Source organism: Peromyscus eremicus, chromosome 7, assembly GCF_949786415.1.
Source record: "Peromyscus eremicus chromosome 7, PerEre_H2_v1, whole genome shotgun sequence".
Classification (NCBI taxonomy): Eukaryota; Metazoa; Chordata; class Mammalia; order Rodentia; family Cricetidae; genus Peromyscus; species Peromyscus eremicus.
This window is the reverse complement of record NC_081422.1, coordinates 32,289,078-32,312,658: the sequence shown is the minus strand read 5'-3', so window position 1 is coordinate 32,312,658 and position 23,581 is coordinate 32,289,078. Positions and strand designations below refer to the sequence as shown.

Sequence of the window (23,581 nt, the reverse complement as noted above, 5' to 3'; positions counted from 1 at the left end):
TGTGAAGTTTTGCCCACACAGCCCTATGACAATGGTTGTTTTTATTCTTACCACTTCTGTTGCACTTTTAATCCACTAGATGTCATTATGAAACCACATAATGAAATTGTTAAAGCATTAACTCCTTTATGTGTAGACCTGATTAGATAATGGCATCATAATTTAGTTTCTGAACATTAGTGAACTTTTCAGTTTTTGTTTCTTTAAACTGTAGGAAAATAGAATACTGGGGTTGAGATTTTAAGGTTTTTTTTTCCTAACTTTTTATTTTATTATTTTATGTGATTGAGTATTTCTGTATGTATATTATATGTCTGTGCATTGTGTGTGCAGTGTCTACAGAAGCCAGAAGAGGGCATTGGAATCCCTGCAACTGGGGTTACAGAGGGTTGTGAGCTATTGTGGGTGCTCAGGCTTGAACTGGTGTTCTCTAGAAGAGCAGTCAGTGCTCTTAACCACCAAGCTGTCTCTCCAGCCCCTGACAGTGTTTGATTTTTGTTTCGTTTTGTTTTTTTCTCAAGGCAAGGCTTTTCTGTAAAACAGCCCTGGCTGTTACAGAGATCCACCTGCCTCTGCCTCCTGAGTCCTGGGATTAAAGGCACGTGCCAACCACACCTGGCTGGCATTGAGTTTTAAAGCTCATCTGACATTGAAATATTTAAGGATGAAATAATTTGACATCTGGGATATACTTAATAATATAAGGATCAGCTAGTGTCTTAATTACTTTACTGTTGCCATGAAAAAATACCTTGACAAAGGCAACTTGAGGGAGAAAGGGCTTATTTTGGCTTAGAGTTGCAGGGGCATGCAGTCCATTGTGGCTGGGAAGGCATGGTGGCAGGAACAGGAGGCTGGCTGTTCACATTGTGTCTGCATATGAAAAGCAGAAGGGCAGCTGTGCTGCTGTAAAGCTGCACGGCTCAGCCCTAGTGACCTGCTTCCTCTATCCTATGCTTCCTCTGTATCCTAAAGGTTCCACAACTTTCTCAAACAGCATTTTCAGGTAGGGATCAGGTATTCAAACATGTGAGCCTGTGGGGGGCATTTGACATTCAAACCATGGGATGTAGAGAGTTATAGGTAATTTAACTTTGTCCAGCAGTGAATGCTAAGTCTGGGTTATATGCTTGAATTTTAGGTACTTAATTACACATCCCTTAAAAAAAAAAAAAGGAGTAGGCAGGAGAGATGGTTCATAGATTAAGAGCACCGGGGAGGACCTAGATTCAAATCCCAGCATCCACATGGTGGCTCACAACTGTCTGTGACTCCAGTTCCAGGGGATCTGATGCCCTCTTCTGCCCTCTGCAGGCACTGCACTCACATGGTTAACATACATGTAGGTAAAATGCTCATACACATAAAATTAAAATGAATAAATTAAAAAAAACAAAAACAAAAAAAACCATAAACACATGAAATAATTCTTAAAAAATTTTTTAAGATGAAGTTAATTAACATTATTAGGGGCCAGTGGTTTGGTGAGGGAAGGCACTTGAAGCCTCCGGCTACACTTGCTGCCAAGCCTGATGATGTGAGTTCAGTCTCAAGGACCTACATACTGAAAGGAGGAAAGCAACTTGTGCAGATTGTCTTCTGGCCTCTGTATTTCAACTGTGATTTGGGACACTGTTGTGTGGTTTCAACAGGTGAAGGTGCTTGCCACCAAGCCTGAAGACTCCAGTTTGAAATCTGGGACTGTAGCTTGAGTTTTCCTGCCTGGCCCACAGTCAGGACAAATCTCTCTCACCCGCCAGTCCCACAGCCACTGAGACCCAACCAAATAAACACAGAGACTTATATTGCTTACAAACTGTATGGCCGTGGCAGGCTTCTTGATAACTGTTCTTATATCTTAAATTAATCCATTTTTATAAATCTATACCTTGCCACGTGGCTCGTGGCTTACCGGGATCTTCACATGCGGCTTGTCATGGTGGCGGCTCGCAGTGTCTCTCTGACTCAGCCTTCCACTTCCCAGCTTTATTCTCCTCCTTGTCCCACCTACACTTCCTGCCTAGCCAATGGCCAATCAGTGTTTTATTTATTGACTAATTAGCAACACATTTGCCATACAGAACATTCCACAGCATGGGACCCACATGGTGGAAAAAGAACCAGGTCCCACAAGTTGTCCTCAGTCCTCCATGCATGCACACAAACATGCACACGTACGTGTACACACGTGTGTGCGCACTAAATAAATTAACTGTAGTTAAATAAAAAATGTGATTTGACTAGTTTTTCTCTTTGTGTCTCTACCCCGCCTCCTACCTACTAACACTTGATAGTCCCTACCTGCTGAAAGGCCAAATATGATTAGGAACCTAAACTAAGGAACTAGAGCCATAGAGTGGGAAGAAGTTTCAAGTGGCCACAACCCCTTTTGTTAGTACTAATACTCATCGTTAAGGATTTGTTTTCTGCGGTTTCTCATGTTTATTTCACTTAGACTTCATCTTAACATCTTACCATATATTTATTTTCACTGTATAACACCTTTATCTTTAGACCATGCAGTTTATCACTGTTCTTTCAAGACCAGCATGGTTATTTCAGCTTTCTGTTTCTCACTGAATATTTTACTATCTTGATTTTTTTTGAAGATTTATTTATTTATTATGTATACAATATTCTGCCTGCAGGTATTCCTGCAGGCCAGAAGAGGGCGCCAGATCTCATTACAGATGGTTGTGAGCCACCATGTGGTTGCTGGAAATTGAACTCAGGACCTTTGGAAGAGCAAGCAGTGCTCTTTACCTCTGAGCCATCTCTCCAGCCCTATCTTGATTTTTTTTAAAAATAACTTTTTAGTTAGCATACAAAATAATTAATTTTATGAGATTTTTATGTATATCATTATACCTTGCTCTTAGTTGCCCTCTCTCACTACTATTTCCCATTTCCTATCCTTCCCCCTTTTGCTAGCCTGCGTTCCTCTCTTTTTCTCCCCACTTTTGCTCTCTCTAAAACCTAGGGTTTTTTTGTTTGTTAAGACCGGGTTTCTCTGTGTAGCCCTGGCTGTCCTGGAACTCACTCTGTAGACCAGGCTGGCCTCGAACTCACGAGGTCTGCCTGCCTCTGCCTCCCGAGTGCTGGGATTAAGTGCGTGTTGCCACCACTGCCCGGCCCGGTGTTCTTTATAAGAGGAAACATGCTATTTTGTTCCTTTCCTCATTACCTCCTTGTTCCTCTTTCTCTTTTAGACCTTTTCTTCTTCATTAGCCCCCTTTGACTTTCATATTGTACATGCTGTACATAAGAGAAAACTGTATAGTATAAGAGAAAACGCAATGCTTTTGTCTGAGTCTGGCTTATTTCATTTAACATGATGGTCTCCAGTTCCAGCCAACGAGCAAATGACATTATTTCATTTCTCTTCATGGATGACTACAGTTCCAATTGTGTATATCTATTGTATGTTTTCTTCATTCTTCATTGATAAACATTTGTGCAAGTGTCCTATCTTGGTTATTGTAAATATTGTGTAGCAATAAAATGGATGTGCAACTATTTCTGTGATATGCTGACTTAGACTCCTTTGGGTATCTATACAGGAATGCTAGAGCTGGATCACATGATAGTCATATTTTTAGTTTTTGAGATGCTTTCAACTGATTTCTATATAGTGGCTGTGTTCCCACCAATAATATATAATGGTCCTTTCCCCTCACATCCATGCCAGTGTTCTGACCGGGTTTAGATATAATCTCAAAGCAGTTTTTAAATACGCATTTCCCTCATAGCTAAGGCTTTTGAGCATTTGGAAAACTATTTCTTGGCCATTTATATTTTTTCTTTTGAGAATTGTCTGCAGTCTATTTATTGACTGGGTGATTCCTCTTTTTTAGTGTCTAAGTTTTTTAGTTCTTTACAGATTCTAGGTATTAATCTTCAGTCAGATGTGTGGTTAGTAATGATTTTCTCTTATTCTGAAAGGTTCATCACTCTGCTGATTGTTTCTTTTGCTGTGCAGAAGTTTTTTTTAATCTCCTGCAATCCCATTTGTCAGTTAATTCTTAGAACAATTTTCTGTGCTGTTGGAGTGCTTTTAGAAATTCCTTAAAAATCTTGAGGTGTTTCCTTCTAACAGTCGAGTTTCAGGTCTCATACAAAGATCCTGTATTTTATTCATTTTGATTTTTTTTTTTTTTGGGTCAGGAGTGTCATATGGATTTAATTTCATTCTTTTACATGCTATATTGTTTTTATTCTCTTATTATACTACCAGATTTCTAGCATTTTTCTATCCTGGAAATAATTGCTTTCTGTAGTTAAGATTTATTTGTTTTTTATTTTTATTTTTTGTGTGTGTCTGTATATCTGTGTATGGGTTCAAGGAGGCTAGAAAAGGGCATCAGATCCTCTGGAGCTGGAGTTAAAGGCAGTTGTGAGCCAGCCACCTGATGTGAGTGCTGGGAACTGAACTCAGGTCCTCTGGAAGAGAAGCAAACACTCTTAAGCATGCAGCCATTTCTCAAGCCCTTTAAGTAAGTACTTAAATGATGTGAAATAATTGTTAAATTATCTGTAAGGTGTTGTTTTACTTTTCTGTTGATGTACTAAGATACTATGACCAAGGCAACTTATAGGAAAAACAGTTTATTGCGGCTTACAGTTTCAGAGGGTGAATCCATGACAGTCATGATTGGGAGCATGGCAGCAGGCTGGCAAGCATGGTACTGGAGCAGTAGGGAGTCGGAGAGAAGAGAGGGTAACTAGGAATGGTGTGGGCTTTCTAAACGTCAAAGTCCAACCCAAATGACATGCCTCCTCCAGTAAGACCACACCTCCTAACCCTTCTCAAACAATTCCATCCACCGGGGACCAAGTATTCAAATATATGAGCCTGTGGGACCATCTTTCATTCAAACCACCATAGATACTATTCAGGTAATTCAGGCCAACCCACACAAGAGAAAAGCTTGTAGTATCAAGAGTACACACAGTTGGTGCTGCAGAGATTGCACACTGGTTAAGAGCACACTGGTCCTACATAGTATGAGGCCAGCCTAGACTACATGAAACCTTATTTAAAACTCACTCCCCACTACAAAATCAGGATCATTTATAAATATACTGGAGTATATTTAAATAAAATCAACTTTGGATAGCTGCTATGGCATTGTACATATTTTAAATTGATAAGTTCCATAGCACAAAGTAGGTAGCATTCTATAAATATTAAGCCCTATTTTTCCTATGACCTATGTGGTATTAATAGTTTTAGTTTGGTTACATACAAATTCTGTCCTTCCAATGTAAATTACATGAACAAATTAAAAGAGCTAACAAATATATATATTTGTTAAATTTTACCCTGTATACCAGCTAAATGTTTTAAATTTGTTTTATCATATATGATATATTTTGATGTTTAAATCTTTTTTTTTTTTTAATATACAATGTTCTGTCTGCATATATACCTACAGGCCAAAAGAGGGTAACAGATCTCATTACAGATGGTTGTGAGCCACCATGTGGCTGCTGGGATTTGAACTCAGGACCTCTAGAAGAGCAAGCAGTGCTCTTAACCACTGAGTCATCTCTCCAGCCCCTTTGATGTTTAAATCTTAACATTTGTTTATATACTATAATTTTTGTTTCATCAGGCAAAACTCTCTTTGCTAATGATTAAAACTGTTTCTGAACATGACACATCTCTTTCTGTTGTTGTTCCATGTAGAAGACACTATGTGCAGACCTGTATTACTTAGCTATTAGCCACTGTTCCAAGCAGCTAAAGCTGGGGAGGAGGCTGTCAGCCTTTAGTAGAGCTTGTGAGATGCCTGTTTTCCTCAGAAGGCACTAGAAATGGCTGCTTTTCATATATAGGATACTTACTGTCTCTTAAAGAGTCAGAGTGAGTGAACTTCTGTTGACTGGTGTTTCTACTGGATAGAAGATGTTCTCTACGTAAGGTCTGAAATAGTATGTGTGTAATTGTGTAAACAAATAAAGAATAAGGTATATATAATATGGATATTTTAAAAACAGAAGAACTTTGCCATTTTCCGCATTTCTCCCTCAAAAGCTACTATTTGGTTTTTTGTTGTTGTTTTTAAGTTTTATGTTTTGGTAATAACATTCATATTTCTAAGTAATAAGCTGTTTTATGACAGAACTTTAGCTGGGGAGATGCAGCACACAACAGATCAAAGTACAGATACACCACCAAAGTTCAATTTGATGAACCAGTGCGTTTATTGGGGTAGTTACAGGAGCATGGGTAAGGAGTTACTTACAGAAGCAGAAAGATTCAAAGACAGCTGCATCACCAAGGCTCACCCCAGCATGGGTGACCTGGAGCACACTGCACAGCTTACAAGCAGCTCCACAGGTTGGAGAGTGTCCTTCCTAGGTGCCTCAGTTGATCTCAACCTCTTCCAGGCAGCTGGTCTGGTCTGAGTCTTCTTTGTAGGTTTTCTCCTCCGAGAGTCTTAACCCCCAACCCCCCAAGACAGGGTTTCTCTGTAGTTTTGGAGCCTGTCCTGGAACTCACTCTGTAGACCAGGGTAGCCTCAAACGCACAGAGATCCACCTGCCTCTGCCTCCCGAGTGCTGGGATTAAAGGCATGCGCCGTCATCGCCAAGTGTGAGAGTTTTCTTTGCAGCTCTACTGTCTCAGTCTTCTGTGCAGCTCAGTGTCTGAGGTGGACTCTCAGATTTGATTGCTTACTCTGGCAGGGAGGGGCCTAATGAATATAGTCAGTTTTAGGGACTTCCTGAGGCTATTTTGGGTTGTTTACCTTCATATTTAAAGAGTTCCCTGGGAACTCCTACAGCTGATAAACACCTTCAGTAATGTGGCAGGATACAAGATTAACTAAAAAAAAAAATCAGTAGCCCTATCATACACAGATGATAAACAGACCGAGAAAGAAAGCAGAAAAACATCACCCTTTACAATAGCCACAAATAACATAAAATATCTTAGGGTATAACTAACCAAACAAGTGAAAGACCTATACGATAAGAACTTTTAAGTCCTTGAAGAAAGAAATTGAAGAAGATATCAGAAAATGGAAAGATCTCCCATGCTCATGGATAGGTAGAACCAACATAATAAAAATGGCAATATTACCAAAAGTAATATACAGATTCAGTGCAATCACCATCAAAATCCCAACCTAATTCTTCACAGACCTCGAAAGAACAATACTCAACTTCATATGGAAAAATAGAAAAGCTAGGATATCTAAAACAATCCTTTACAGTAAAGCAACTTCTGGAGGCATCACCATTCCTGACTTCAAGCTCTACTATAGAGCTATAGTAATAAAAACAGCTTGGTATTGGCATAAAAACGGACATGTGGACCAATGGAATCAAATTGAAGACCCTGACATTAATCCACACACCTATGAACACCTGATTTTTTATTTTTTATTTAATTTTTTTTGGTTTTTTTTTCAAGACAGGGTTTCTCTGTGTAGTTTTGGTGCCTGTCCTGGATCTCTCTCTGTAGACCAGGCTGTCCTCAAACTTACAGAGATCCACCTGCCTCTGCCTCCTGAGTGCTAGGATTAAAGGTGTGAGCCACCACCACCTGGCTGAACACCTGAGTTTTGGTTTTTCGAGACGGTTTTGTAGCTAGAGTTTTCCTGCCTTGCCCACAGTCAGGACAAATCTTTGTCACCCACCAACCCCACTGCTCAGACCCAACCAAGTAAACACAGAGACTTATATTGCTTAAAAAAACGTATGGCCATGGCAGGCTTCTTGCTAACTGTTCTTATAGCTTAAATTAATCCATTTCCATAAATCTATACCTTGCCACGTGGCTTGTGGCTTACCGGCATCTTCACATGCTGCTTGTCATGGCGGCGGCTGGCAGTGACTCTTTCTGCCTTTCTGTTCTTTCTTTTCTCCTCTCTGTTAGTCCTGCCTATACTTCCTGCCTATCCACTGGCCGATCAGTGTTTTATTTATTGACCAATCAGAGCAATTTGACATACAGACCATCCCACAGCAGGGTTTCTCTGTGTAGCTTTGCTTCTTTCCTGGAACTAGCTTTGTAGACCAGGCTGGCCTTAAACTCACAGAGATCCGCCTAGCTCTGCCTCCCAAGTGCTGGGATTAAAGGCGCGTGCCACCACTGCCCAGCTGAATGCCTGATTTTTGACAAGCCAAATCTGTACAATAGAAAAAAGAAAGCATCTTCAACAAATGATGCTGGCATAACTGGATATCAACATGTAGATGATTTAAAATAGATCCATATCTATCATCATGCACAAAACTCAGATCCAAATGGATCAAAAACCACAACATAGATCCAGCTACACTGAACCTGATAGAGGAGAAAGTAGGAAGTAGCTAGAATGCATTGGCACAGGAGACCACTTCCTAAATATAACATCAGTAGCACAGACACTGAGAACAACAATTAATAAATGGGACCTCCTGAAAATGAGAAGCTTTTGTAAGGCAAAGGACACAGTAAATAAGACAAAACAACAGCCTACAGAATGGGAAAAGATCTTTGCCAACCCCTCATCTGACAGAAGGCTGATCTCCAAAATATGTAAAGAATTCAAGAAACTAGATATCAAAATGCCAACAATCCAATTAAAAAATGGACTATAGAGCTAAACAGAGAATTCTCAATAGAAGAATCCCAAATGGCTGAAAGACATTTAAGGAATTACTCAACATCTTTAGTCATCAGGGAAATGCAAATCAAAATGACTCTGAGATACCGTCTTATACTGTCAGAATGGCTAAGATCAAAAACATTGATGACAGCTTATGTTGGAGAGGATGTGGAGCAAGAGGAAACTCCTCCACTGTTGGTGGGAATGCAAGCTTGTACAGCCACTTTGGAAATCAGTATGGCGGTTTCTCAGAAAATTCGGAATCAATTTACCTGAAGACCCAGCTATACCACTTTTGGGCATATATCCAAGGGATGCAACAAGGACACTTGCTCAATTGTGTTCATAGCAGCATTATTTGTAATAGCCAGAACCTGGAAGCAACCTAGATGTCCCTCGACTGAAGAATGGATAAAGAAAATGTGGTACATATGTACAAGGGAGTAGTACTCAGCTGTAAAAATGACATCATGAAATTAGCAGAAAAATGGATACAACTAGAAAATATCTTGAGTTAACCCAGACTCAGAAAGACAAACATGGTATGTACTCACTCATAAGTGGATACTAGATGTAAAGCAGAGGATAATTAGACTATAACCCACAGCTCTAGAGAAGCTAGGAAACAAGGAGGACCCTAAGAGGGATGCATGGATTGCCTTGGAAAAGGGAAACAGAGAAGATCTCCATGAGTAAACTGGGGATGGGGGCGGGGCAAAAGAGAGAAAGGGACTTGGGAATGAGAACATGAGGAAGCGAGATGGTCGAGCTGGGGGAGGGATGGAGTGGGAGAGCCATGAAAGAAATATCTAGATAGAGGGAGGCATTATGGGGTAAGTGAGAAACCTGGTGCTAGGGAAATTCCCAGGAATCCACATGGATGACCCCAGATTAGACTAATGGCAATAGTGGAGAGTGCCTGAACTGGCCTACCCTGGTAATCAGATTGGTGAATACCCTAACTGTCATCATAGAGCCTTTATCCAGTAACTGATGGAAGCAGATGCAGAGATCCACAACCAAATACCAGGCCGAATTCTGGGAGTCCAGTTGAAGAGGTGGAAGAGGCATTATATGAGCAAGGAAAGTCAAGATCATGATGGGGAAATCTACAGTGACAAATGAACCAAGCTCAAACTCATGAACTTTAGACTGACAACTGTGAAACCTGCATGGGACCGGACTAGACCCTCTGCATACAGGAGGCAGTTGTGTAGCTGGGTCTGTTTGAGGGGCCCCTGGCAGTGGGATCAGGATCTACCCCTGGTGAATGAGCTGGCTTTTTGGAACCCATTACCTATGGTCAGATACCTTGCTCAGCCCTGATGAAGTGGGGAGGGGCTAGGTCCTGCCTCAACTGAAGGTACCAGGTTTAGCTGTTCCCCCATGGGAGAACTTACCCTTTTGGAGGAGGGGATGAGGGGTAGGGGAGGTGGGAGGAGCAGGAGGAGGGATGAGAGGGGGATCTGTGGTTGGTATGTAAAATGAATTTTAAAAAAATTAAAAAAAAAATAAAAACAAAAAAAGGAGTTCCCTGGGGGATGGAATGTTTCAGTCTCAGAGGAAACTGTTATACAACATAAGTGTATGGTAGAGAATCTTAATGATGTCCCGTTAGGAAAGATGAGGATTTGGCTCGGTTTTCTTTCCCTCTTGCCACTGCACACATACTTTTCCATCCCTTACCCTCTCTTTATAATGTTACTATACTAAAATTTCCTTAGTTGAGATTCAGCATTTTTATTGTCATTGCCATTAATATTAATCACAGCTGAGCCAGGTGGTAACTTCAGTTTTTGATCTGAGGTTATATTGATTCTTTTTTATTTGCTGGGTTTTCTGTACAGTTATGAGTTTTTCATCTCCACTAGGGAATTATTTGTTTTTTAAATTATTGTTTTTATTTATACTGATGTTTGTGTTGAGGGGTAGGGCTCATGGAAGCAAGAAGAGGGCATTAAATCCTTTGGAGATAAAGTTAAGGCAGTTGTGAGTCCCCCAACATGAGTGCTGGGACTGAACACAGGTCTTTTGGAAAAACAATATGTGTTCCTAGTAGCCGAGCCATTTTACAGCTCATTTGTTTGTTTTGAGGCAGTCTTACTCCTTAACTGAGGCTCTCCTGGAACTTACTACTTAACTGAGGCTGTCCTGGAACTTATTACTTAGCTGAGGATTTCCTGGAATTTATTATTAGCTGAGACTGGCCTTGAAATTGCAATAATTCTCCTGCCCGAGTCTCCTAAGTGTTGGGATTACAGGCATGAGCCATTACAACCAGCTCCATCAAAAAAGCTTAAGTTGGCTAATCATTCAGTGGTAGTCTGTTAATAATAACTAATAGCTGTAAAAGATTAAGTTGTGTGTCTAGTTTTGCACTCAGTAGCCCAGAACAGTTTTAAACTCACTGTGTAGCCTAGGCTGACCTTGTACTCATGTTCCTGCCTTAGAATCCCAAGTTCTGTGATTATAATAGATATGTGCCAAAAGACCCAGATTATCCAATTTAAATGGCTGAAGTATCAGAAATGTATTTGCTGAGGGTTTAGAGGCTAGACATTTAAACTGAGTTTCATGACTCCTAATCAAGGTTCAGCACGGCTACCTTCCTACAGATTTTAGAAGAAAATATGTTCCTTGACTTTTCCAGCGGTTGGTGTTTCTCTACTGACATTCCTTTTCTTGTAGCTTCTGAGCCTTTGTCTGCATCTCCACATCATCTCCTCTGCTGACCCTCCCTCTACTGTTGTCTTACAAGGACACCTGTGGTGTCCCATTTGGATAATCTGAGATTATTTCTATATATTAGTACTCTTAACCACATCAACAGGGGCCCTTTTGCCTTATAAAATGTCATGTAGATTTCCAGGGATTAGGATCTAGTATTTTTGGTTGGCCAATACTCAGACTGTTATATAGAATTTGTCATTGAAAAGGCTTTCACAAGGTTGAGGCTTGGCAAAGAGGATAATGAAAGAGAACTAGAACACAATGCTGCTTCTGGCTGCTGGACCATTGAAAAACCTGCTTATGACTCGGACTCTAATCGAAATTAGTAATTGATGGGAAATGAAGATTCTGATACCTGTTTTTAGATGTGTTACGACAGACTACAAAAGACCTTTGGACTCTTTGGCCTTATGGTATGGGTCATTGGAACCTATTCTACTTGACAATGAAGAAAGCTATACATTGTTTAACTCCAACTGCACCGAATGTCTTTTTGCATTGTTAATAACTGTCTTGATTTCTGTAGCCACTCTGCACCTGATTCAGAAGTCTTCCTTTTGGTGGAACAAAGAGTAAAGTTTCAAACTGGTGTACCTGGTTAGAGATGTAGACCTCTAGAAGCAAGGAATAAGGAGAGAAGATACACTAGAACATTGGGCTGGTAGTAGGACTGTGTGTGTGTGTGTGTGTGTGTGTGTGTGTGTGTGTGTGTGTGTATGTGTATGTGTGTGTTTTAATCATTAGCTCATTATTAGTAAAAATTATATAGTCATGATTATGATATCAATAAGTCATAGTTTTCCTCAAGGAAGACTTGATACCGTTAGCATTTTAATGGTGGGTTAGAAGTATTCCTAGCCTTGCTGTAATTTCTTTAATTAGTATGGAGATGTTTGTCCTTTTCCTGTTGCTTTGCTTATCCTAAAATAAAAAGATACATAGTTTTTTTTCCTCCTAAGTGGACATTTTTTGAAATTTGAGAGAGATAAAATAGATTGTGCTACTGGAAAAGGAAAATAGTTATATACTAAAATCACTAGAATAAGGAGTGAATATAAAGTCATATGATGGTCATGTATCAGTTGTTTCTTAGCTAATTGAAACAAATTGGTTCTATATATAGTATTTGCATTCTACATTAACTTAATGTGATAGTCAGCTTTCATTGTCCATTTTACACAATCTAGACTCACCTGGAAAGAGTTTCACTGAGGGATGGTCTGCTTCAGGTTGGCCTGTGGGCATGTCTGTGGATGGTTGTTTCTATTAAGTTCATTAATTGGGAAGACCCAGCCCACTGGGGGCAGTGCCATTCTCTAGCAAGAGGTCCTGAATTATAACAAGAATGGAGAAATTAAGCTAGTACAAGCAAGGAATCAAGTGAGCATTCATTTCTTTCTATTGCTGATTGGGTTAAATGTGATTAGCTCTTTGGATTTCCTGCCTCGACTTCCCTACAATGATGGACTGTAACCTGGAATTGTAAGCTGTAATAAACCACTCTCCCCTAACCCCTGAGTTGCCTTTGTCAGGGTATTTTTATTTTTATCAGCAACAGGAATGAAACTAGGACAGTTAGGAAGGCTTCCTGGAGGAAAGGGGATCTGAGAAAAGGCTCGTGCTAGTTTTCAAATGAGGTAGATAGGGAAAAGATTCACGTAAATAAGAAAATAAGAGTTCTAGGGGAACTAAGTGTGGAGTCTTATAGCAAAGAGTAATAAAAACATTTATGCAAGATGAATAGAAGATAAGGAATGTAATTTCCTACCTATAATAATTTCTACCTATATTTAAGTATTATTTTCTGACATTTTATGTGTAAAAGGTATGTATCATTTTAAATAGATTTGCTTAATAGAACTTAAATCAAGTCATGAGGTTACCCAGTTTTATCTTAGAATAATGACAGTAATATTGTAAAGCACTGTCCGCAGACTAAAGTCTCCTTTGCAAGTAATCCTCTTGTCCCGAGTCTGGCATCTTTTATAATAGAGACCTGTTTTCTTGCTGGAACAGTCGGTGCGTTTGGTATTAAGACTTTAACCTGTTTTTGTTTTCTTTTTCCACCTTTCCTGGCAGCTTAGTCAGACTATGAAACAGGCACGTCACCAGCTGGCATCCTTTAAAACTGTGAGTGAAAAAAAGACTTCAGTGTTTCTAAATGGTAGAAGGAAAAGCTCTCCTACCCAAGAGGTATATTAATTTCCAATATGCTGTTTTCAAAAGTATGTGAAAATATAACTAGGAATTTATTTTTATATCAACATAACTTAGAAATGCAAAATAATTGAAGTAGTCTTCAATATCCCTTTAATAGGGAATGCTTGAATGAATTAAGATATATCTAAATATAGCCATTCTTTTAAAAAATCGTATTTTCAAATAATATTTGAAGACCAGGGAAAACTTTTAACTGAAAAAAATAGAATATAAAATTACATATACTATAATCTTAATTTAAAAAAATATATGTATTTATTTAACACATGTTAACACCAGGCCGTGGTGGTGCATGCCTTTAATCCCAGCATCCACAAGGCAGATCAGACAGATCTCTAAGTTCGAGGCCAGCCTGTTCTACAGAGTGAGTTCCAGGACAACCAGGACTACACAGGGAAACACTGTCTCAAAAAAACAAACAAAAAATAGTATTCACTATTTCCTTATTAGAATGTAAAACATATATTACAAAATTTTAAAAATGAAGACAAGGAAATAAAAGTTATCTATAATATTACACAAAACTGAGGCCCTGGATTTGATTCCCAGCAAGTGCACGGAAGGAAAGGAGACCGTTATCTATGCCTGTGTTTGTCTGTCTCTTTTTTCTTTATCACACTTCTCATTTCAGATTCTCGTTGTGTACGTGTTACTATACACTTCCCCACTAGCACCAGCCCCCTGAGGGATCTCTCATGATTTTCACCAACACATTAACATTGGGCTTTGGTTTTGTTTGTTTTGGGGTTTTGGCATTTTTGAGACAGGGTCTCTCTCTGTAGCCCTGGGCTCTCCTGGAACTCACTCTAAACCAGCTAGCCTCAAACTCACAGAGATCCACCTGCCTCTGCCTCCTAAAGGCTGAGATTAAAGGCGTGTGCCACCACCACCCGGCTGAGTACTATTTTTAGTAAAGGAATTCATTTAATTCTAAACTTAAGTTTAGAATGAAGTATTAGAAACTAAGTGTGGATCGAGGTTTAAAAGTGTTAAGCCTATACTTGTAAAATGTCATTGTTTAGATATCCTACTTATTTCAGATTTTAGTAGCTCAATTCTTGTGTTTTCATGTGTTTGCTCAATTTTGGCATTAACTTCCAAGTTTTCGTGAGAACATCTAGTAAAATCGACCCTTACTTAGGCTTTGTGGTATGTTTCCACCATCAACTGTCTCTCAGTTCTTTCCCTGTTTCAGTGCCTGTGTGACATACACATGTGTGCTGCGTAACTATAGCAGTACATCCCGGGACTGTGTTGGTTTCCTTATTGTGTAAAATCATAGTGCATACTTATACAAACTAAAGACTACAGCATCATTCATTAGGTCACAGTCTTATGGGACTAGCACCACATAGGTGGGTTTTTTCCTCAACACAGCCATCAAAGACAGCTGTCTCTATGTTGGTATTGGCTGGATACTAAACTATGATTGTTTCCCTCTTCAGTATTAAAAATTTATAAATTAAGTTTAAAAAGCAAATAGGGTTCTGTCCTAGATATAATCATATGGTTGCCTTTTCCTAGTATCCTGTTGTGACTTCTGAAATACCTTTTCTTTCATATTCTCAAACCTGCCAACTATTGGAGTCACTGGCGGGTACTATTAGAAAAAGGACTGGACACTTTTAATAAGCTAGAGAAGAAGTGTTGTTAGTTCCTAGAGACTGATATTTTACATTGTTTGGAATATACTCAGGCCTTTCAGTTGTTGTTTTTCCAGAGAAAGTACTGTTCACTGACTTGACTGAAATAATTAATCCTGTAGAAGAGAGAAATAATCCTGAGATAACATCCTTGTACAAACCAGTTTCATACGTCAGAGGTGCCATATGAGTGTAATTTATTATTATTATAATGATAATGAGTTCAAACCTCCTGCATGTTTCCAGAGAATGCCATGTCCTTTTTCCAGATAGAAGAATAGAAATAGATCCACTCCATATACCTGGGAAAGATCTATGAAATTAGTGGAACTTTTCTTACACTTTTACTTATATCTGACCTGTGTTCTACCTTCACATATGTGGGAAGTGGAAACTACCAGTCAGAAAGTATTATATTGTAACCCAGTTAACTTCTGCCTTCATTTTCTTACTAGATTTTAGTGGCATTATACCCTATCTAATTGTACGGTCACTCAAAATTTGAGATACAAGTACAGCATGTTCTTGTTTGACCCTTGTCAGATTGCCAAGACTGAAATTAAAAGTCTTCTGTAACCAGTCGTTAGTGGCTAGAATAACTGCAGGTTGTCATTTCTAACAGTCTATATATTCTTCCAGTGTATTTTATTCCACATGTTGACATGTGATTTATTTGTATGGTTGAAGTAAAAATACTGAAGACATTGCTTTCCTTAGACTATTTATATATGGATTGGCTTGTTTTACCTCCCTAGAAAGCACTTCTTAGGAAACCAGCATGCATCAAAATAAATAAAGAAACAAGAGAGGAACCGCCCAGTAAGATCCATGAAGGCCCTTTAACTACAGTGCATTACCAGAACTTTATGGAAAATCAGGTAGGGAAATGGAGATATAGATGCTTATTGCCCATTTGTATCTCTTGTGAAGAAAATGTCTATTGAAAAATTTTAATTGGATCATCTTTTTATTGTAAGGGTTTAAATGTTCCTTCTATGTTGTTAATGTATTTCCCTTATTAGACAGTAGACATATGTGAACTTCTCCCATTCTGTAGACTATCATTTCACTTTATTAGTAGCATCATTTATAGGCCCCAGATTTTAGTTTTGGAGTAGTCTAATTTATTGTTGTCTCACTTTTGGTATCGTATCTCCTAGCCCTTGATTACATGGGGTCCTGAAGTTTTAGTCCTAGGTCTTCTAAGTATATTATAATTTTAGCTCTTACTTTGAGGTCTGGATTCATCTTCAGTTGATTTTCATGAGAGAATTGAAGAAGGGGTCCACTTCAGTTATCTTAATACCATTTGTTAAAGAATGATTCTTTTCCCATTGAATTGTCCTGGGCCCCCTTGTCAGATGTCAGTTCATTGTAAATGTGAGGGTTCATTTCTTACTCCTCATCTTTCTAATATTCTGTATGTCTGTATGATTTACTTGTGAATTCATTTGTTTGTTTTTAAACCAGCTGGCATTTTAATAGTGATTCTTGAGTCTGTTGATCCACTTGTGAGCTACATACAGTGTTGGAAATGTGCCTAGTGTGTGTTGTAAGTTTGTGTGAGCGCATGTGTGTGTGTGTGTGTGTGTGTGTGTGTGTGTTCAATAAGATTTCAGTATACTGCCCAAGCTGGTCTCAACTTGTGGGCTTTCGTTTATACCTTCAAAGTTCTGGGACTACAGATGGCCCATCAAATCCAGCAGTATTGTCAGAGAACAACATTGTCTCCCAGTCTGAACATGGGATATCTTTTCATGTATTTAGGTCTTTCATTTCTTTGAATAATGTTTTATAGTTTTTTTTTTTTTTAAAGATTTATTTATTACATATACAGTGTTCTGCCTGCATGTATCCCTGCAGGCCAGAGGAGGGCACCAGATGTCATTACAGATGGTTGTGAGCCACCATGTGGTTGCTGGGAATTGAACTCGGGACCTCTGGAAGAGCAGTCAGTGCTCTTAACCCCTGAGCCATCTCTCCAGCCCCCATGTTTTATAGTTTTAAGTGCACAGTTTTGTACTGTATAAACATTCAATTAAATTTGAATACATTGCTCTGTTAGACTTGTTTGTAGAATCTAAAGTCTTATTGTTCTAAAGTTTTATTGTACATATATGATTTCTACTGGTAATAGCTACGTTTAGTGGGACTTTGCAGTTTTTTGTTGTTGTTGTTTTAATGTTTACTTTTTCTTTAGGACCTTGGCTGTGGGGAACTTTCATCTGTTGTGACAGATGAGGAGAGAGAAGATTTGTTTGTGGGTTACCAGCAGGATCTTTTTTCTGAAAACAAAGAAAAGACTCTCAGCAAAGTTCAGGTAAAGCAATAAAAGTAAACTTATGGTCTTGGGGCACAGATCTATAATGTTAGCTACTTGGAAGACTGAAGCAGAAAGATTACAAGTTCAAAGTCAGTCTTGGATACAATGTGAGTTCAAGACCAACCTGAGCAATTTTATGAGAACTTATCCCAAAATAAAAAGAGAATTGATTATGTAGTCCAATGGTAGAGTGTTTGTCTAGCATGTATGAAGCCCTGGTTTAGTCACCAGTAATGCAAAAAAAAGTGTTGGTTTTTTAAAAAAAACAAAAAACAAAAAAACAAAACCTGTGACTTCAATTAGGGATTTATGGTGTATTTAGAATTGTTGACTCAGGTTATTTTAACATTGGACAAATACTAAGGTTTCACCTTTCTAGTTTTGTTTGATTATGATATTTAAGATTATTTTAGGACTCTTATGGAAAAATGCGGATTTTTGCTACCACCTAACACTCTGTGTTTATTATCTATATTTCCTTTTAGAAAGTAAAATTCAAAAATCCATTATTTGTTGTGATAAAGGAAGATGAACAAAAGCAATTACATCTTCACAGCCTTCAGGCTGTTCTTCCAGAAGCCCAGGATTATCTTATAGAAGTTCAAGACAATTGTCCAGGATCCCAGAGTGATGTGATTGATGTCTTTAGTGTTGAGTCCAAAGCTTCAAGTGTTGAGCCTGAAGTTCCAGGCACTGAGCCAAACACCCAGGCCACTGGAACCAAGTTGAAGACCACCCAGCCGGAAAGCCAGGCTCTCAGGACAGAACCTGGGGACATTCTTGAAGCCCAGACTGTTGAGCTAGATGGGAATACTGAGTTGGAAGTCCAGGATTTTCTACCCCCAAATCAGGCCTTTCTATCCAAAGACCAGGATTTTCTGCCCAAATGTCAAGACCAGGACTCTTTACACAAAGACCACCATGATCTCCCTAAATACTGGAATGTTCTACCTAAATGTCAGGACCAGCATTTTCTACCAGTAGACCAGGAATTTCTACCTAGAAACCAGCTTGGTTTACCTGAAGAACAGAGTCATCCACTCAAATATCAGAACCAGGATCTCCCACCTAAAGAACAGAATTTCCTGCCCAGACACCAGTATATTTTACCTATATATCAGGACAGAAGAGGTCCGCATGTTCTTCCAAAATGTCAGGACCATAATGTTCTTTCCCAAGACCAGAATAATCTGCACAAATGCCAGGAGCAGGATCTTCCACTCCAAAACCAGGTAAAACAGCAGGAATGGGGAACAATAAGACATAAGTGACTTTTGGTTTGCAATAGGATCAGCAGAGATTCTTCTCCAGTTGATTTGGAGATTCCTAGCTGGAAATGGCAGTTTCCTGACTAATTTTCAAAACTCCAGGCTTCCTACAAAATGTTAAAGTAATGTCAACAAAATGTTAAAGTAATGTCAGCAGTATATATATCTGTGAGATTTGTATGTAAAAAAATAATTCTGTATTAGGATAAATATTTCTGGCAGCCATCAACTGTTTTGGCAGCTGGAAGTTACAAAGAGGCATGGCCCACAAGTACCCAACTGTGTCTCTCAACACAGGTTCCAGGCCAGTTTTCTGCTAGAGACCATTTAGGGCCAGAGGAAGAAGGGGCTGTGTGGAGAGAACAGTACATATGGCTGAAGTTGGTCAAATTCTCGCCCAAGCTGACAGTCTAAGCCAGTCTGTTGTTGTTAACTAAGCAATTAGTGCATTGTGTTTGTTCTTTTTAAAGCAAATATGGTGAAGCCAGAATCAGTTCTGAAAGGTAGACCAGGAGAGAGGCACTTCCTCTGATGTCCATCAAGATCTCTGTGGGCACCATCAGGTCTCTGTCAGGAGCAAGGTAGAGCAGAGAAAGGACGGAGATTAGCAGAAACTTAACTCTTTGGGGTTTAGTTTGGATTTTGCAAAGATTCTCAGCTAAACTTGAGAACTGACAAAGCATGACTTCCTGCCATTATGTTTCATATTACTCCCTGTGGTTCTCAGCAAAGTCTTAACTATTATTTCTATCATTCTATTCCTGCTGCATAATTTTTTTTCTCTTTTAAGAAGTAAACTTTAAGGAGCCATTCTCTGACATGACAGATGGGCAAGGGAGAGAAATCTTTGCTCTGGCAAGTTATCAGTGTCTACCTCCCAAACCACAAGTGCCGAGATTTTATCAGAGACCAGACAGGGCAGATGGTATTAGTGGAACCTATTCTAAGTCCTGTTAGAATGGCACTCCATGTTAAGAAGGATGTGTAAACCCTTAACAGTTCAATTCTTGCTCTTGTCTTTTTCTGTTCTATCTTGTACCTAGTGGTACAAATGACCCTGTTTTAGTAAACTGTTAGTCAATTAAATTCTCCCACTCAAAAGGCAGTTAGACTGTTTTAATTTACCAGGATTATTCTGTATTGCTGAATCCTACCACATTATCACAAACTTATTGCCTCAACATGAAGAATAAGAAATAGTAGTAGACCTTAAGCTATTTAAGGTCTGGTGAGTTTGTTAGACTCTCTTGTGTGTGGTTTAGGATTAAGAATTGATTTTTTTTTTTTTTTTTTATTTTGCAATATAATTCAGTTCTACGTATCAGCCACGGATTCCCTTGTTCTCCCCCCTCCCGCCCTCCTCACCTTCCCCCCAGCCCACCCCCCATTCCCACCTCCTCCAGGGCAAAGCCTTCCCCACGGACTGAGATCAACCTGGTAGACTCAGTCCAGGTAGGTCCAGTCCCCTCCTCCCAGGCCGAGCCAAGCGATCCTGCATAGGCCTCAGGTTTCAAACAGCCGACTCATGCAATGAGCACAGGACCCGGTCCCACTGCCAGGATGCCTCCCAAATAGATCAAGCCAATCAACTGTCTCACCCATTCAGAGGGCCTGATCGAGTTGGTGACCCCTCAGCCATTGGTTCATAGTTCATGTGTTTCCGTTCATTTGGCTATTTGTCCCTGTGCTTTATCCAACCTTGGTCTCAACAATTCTCGCTCATATAAACCCTCCTCATTCTCCCTAATTGGACTCCCAGAGATCCACCCGAGGCCTAGCCATGGATCTCTGCATCCAGATCCCTCAGTAGTTGGATGAGGTTTCTAGCACGACAATTAGGGTGTTTGGCCATCCCATCACCAGAGTAGGTCAGTTCGGGCTGTGTCTCGACCATTGCCAGCAGTCTGTTGTGGGGGTATCTTTGTGGATTTCTGTGGGCCTCTCTAGCACTTTGCTTCTTCCTATTCTCATGTGGTCTTCATTTACAATGGTCTCCTATTCCTTGTTCTCCCTCTCTGTTGTTGATCCAGCTGGGATCTCCCGCTCCCCCAAGCTCTCTTTCCCTCGACCCTCGCCCTTCACTACCCCCACTCATGTCCAGGCTGTTCATGTAGATCTCATTCCATATCTCTGTCATTGGGCGATCCCCGTGTCTTTCTTGGGGCCCTGTTTTCCAGGTAGCCTCCCTGGTGATGTGAGTAGCAGTCCAGTCATCCTTGTTCCACATCTAGTATCCTCCTGTGAGTGAGTACATACCATGTTTGTCTTTCTGAGTCTGGGTTACCTCACTCAGGATGATTTTTTCTAGATCCATCCATTTGTCTGCAAACCTCATGATGTCATTGTTTTTCTCAGCTGAGTAGTATTCCATTGTGTATATGTACCACATTTTGTTTATCCATTCTTCAGTTAAAGGGCATCTAGGTTGTTTCCATGTTCTTGAAATCTATAGAGTTGGATTAAAAATGTAGCATTGTCACTGGTTCCAGAGCATCAAGATTTCCATAGAGTTCTCCTTGAAGCCTGCAAGATTCTGACTAGCTTATTACCCTAGCTAATTAATCATTATCATATTATTACTGCCATTATTACTGTTTTTGTTATCTTTTAGGACATGTTTCTCAAGCACCCCTCAACTTTGATGAAAGAAGAGAGAGAGGATGAGGAGTTACCTCTGGAGTGTCATCAGTATGCTCCACCTCAGATCCAGGACCAAGTCTTCCTTAGAGAACAGGTAGAGAGCATCTATAGAATGAGGGCCATATAGCTCCTGAAAAAGAAAAAAAGACCGTTTATTAAGCTAGCTTGTATGTGAAATACATAAACTTAGAACTAAGAGTAAAATGTCTAGGTATTTTGAGATGTACTAAAATAATCTGTGATTTACTGTAAAATACTCCTGAATAAAGTTAGAGAAGGTGCTGGAGAGATGGCTCAGGGGTTAAGAGCACTGGCTGTCTTCCAGAGGAACCAGGTTCAATTTCCAGCACCCACACTGTGGCTCACAACCTTCTATAGTTCCAGTTTAGTTCCAGGAGATCCAGTGTCCCCTTCTGACTTCTGCAGGTACCAGGCACGCATGCAGTGCTCAGTCAAACACACATGCAAAACACTTACACATATAAAGTAAAAAGTTGGAGAAGACAGCCGCGTGGTGGTGGAGCACGCCTTTGATCCCGGCACTCGGGAGGCAGAGGCAGGTGGATCTCTGTGAGTTTGAGGCCAGCCTGGGCTACCGAGTGAGTTCCAGGAAAGGCACAAAGCTACATAGAGAAACCCTGTCTCGAAAAAAATAAATAAATAAATAAATAGATAGATAGATAGATAGATAGATAGATAGATAGATAAATAGATAGATAAATAGATAAATAAATAAATAAATAAAAAGTTGGAGAAGACGTAGATGAAAAAATAAATGTTGCTAGTAAGGGGACCATAAAGGATTCTATACTGTTTTGTTCCTACTTCATTGTATGTTTGGAATTTTTTTAACACACACACACACACACACACACACACACACACACACACACCTCTGTTCTGTTGTGACTCTAGGATTTTCTCCTATATTATAATGAGCCCATCATTTCTGTTGAGACAGTTTTGTAGTTCCTTTTGATCAAGTATATCAGAAGGACTTCATCTTGGGAAAAATGGAAGATTGGAAGAGGAATTGCTTTGGAGGACTGTACACATGCTTAACACAGTATTTGAGACCTCGCCTGTCCTGGAGAATAAGTAGAGATTAATGTAGTGAAGAATGTGCTGCAAAGAACGAATTGCTTAGATTTGGGCCTGAGACTTGACAGGCAGTACAGTAATCGCTTCAGACATGTAGTGTTAAGGCCAATAGTAATGGGAAAGAACTGAAGCAAACTGTCTTTTTGTTCCGTTTGCCATTCTGATTGAAAACTACTTCAATCTTCATTGTAAGCTTCAACATAAGCTGCTGCTATAGGTGTTATCCTCCTGTTTGGACAATTTATATTGATATTTATGTTGTTTTTTTAGTATAGGAGCTATGAGCAGGCATCATGTGATATGACAGATGAAAGATGGAGAAAGGAGTTATATCCAGAGTGCTATGGATGTGGTTTACATGAAATCCAGGATCCAGGCTCTGCCAGCAAGCAGGTAGAGCAGAGTTTAGTAAGGTGTAAGCTGGGCTTTTTAAGAGTTATGTTACTAACAAAGACGTTAATGTTATTATCTTTATTAACACTAACATTTTAAAAATGATAGCTTACCTTCATGAAGTATTAGCAATAGCCAAAATGTTTTTAGAAGCTTGTCTGCATTCTAAATTCTTACTGAATTCTCACAATAACCTTGGAGATAGATACTGATATGATCCTTGTTTTATAGGTAAAATTTAAGATTGTTTTGCAGATGGTATAAAGATTGATAGTAACAAGAAATATTTCTACTTTTATGATATAACAGATCAGAACACTGGCTTATTTAGATTACTTGGGGCTATTACTTAAGCCTGTAGTATTTTCACTATTATGTCATCATTTACACAAATTGATGTGTATTTTAGAGCTTACATTTTAGGCAGCAGCCATCTGTTAATACATCTGAAAAGTGGCAAGAGGATTTACATCTTGGTGGTCATAATCTTCCACCCAGACACCAGAGAGACACATGCAGCAGGCGACAGGTATGTGTGCTATTACAGATAGCTTTAGCCTGAAAGTGGGGAGGCTGATCAAAAACCATGTCGCAGCCAGGTGGTGGTGGGGCATACCTTTAATCCCAGCACTCAATAGGCAGAGGCAGGTGGGTCTCTGTGAG

General features: G+C 39.5%; 1 protein-coding gene and 1 long non-coding RNA gene across 4 annotated transcripts in view; one reads left to right on the top strand and one right to left on the bottom strand.

The window, feature by feature from the left end:
• The window catches only part of Ccdc15 (coiled-coil domain containing 15), a 70,500-nt gene that overhangs the window by 9,908 nt on the left and 37,011 nt on the right, over window positions 1–23,581 (top strand). For all 3 annotated transcript variants that reach the window (XM_059267638.1, XM_059267639.1, XM_059267637.1), the window contains exons 5-11: window positions 13,410–13,523; window positions 15,949–16,071; window positions 17,394–17,513; window positions 18,002–18,748; window positions 21,396–21,518; window positions 22,796–22,918; window positions 23,328–23,447. In XM_059267638.1, coding sequence (XP_059123621.1) covers window positions 13,410–13,523; window positions 15,949–16,071; window positions 17,394–17,513; window positions 18,002–18,748; window positions 21,396–21,518; window positions 22,796–22,918; window positions 23,328–23,447 — 1,470 coding nt within the window. The remainder of the gene's footprint in view (window positions 1–13,409; window positions 13,524–15,948; window positions 16,072–17,393; window positions 17,514–18,001; window positions 18,749–21,395; window positions 21,519–22,795; window positions 22,919–23,327; window positions 23,448–23,581) is intronic.
• LOC131914871 (uncharacterized) lies at window positions 18,989–23,219 on the bottom strand. Its single transcript, XR_009380200.1, has 4 exons — window positions 23,032–23,219; window positions 21,457–21,554; window positions 21,041–21,230; window positions 18,989–19,351 (listed from the first exon to the last, which is right to left on the bottom strand). It is a non-coding gene; the product is annotated as an uncharacterized LOC131914871 (long non-coding RNA).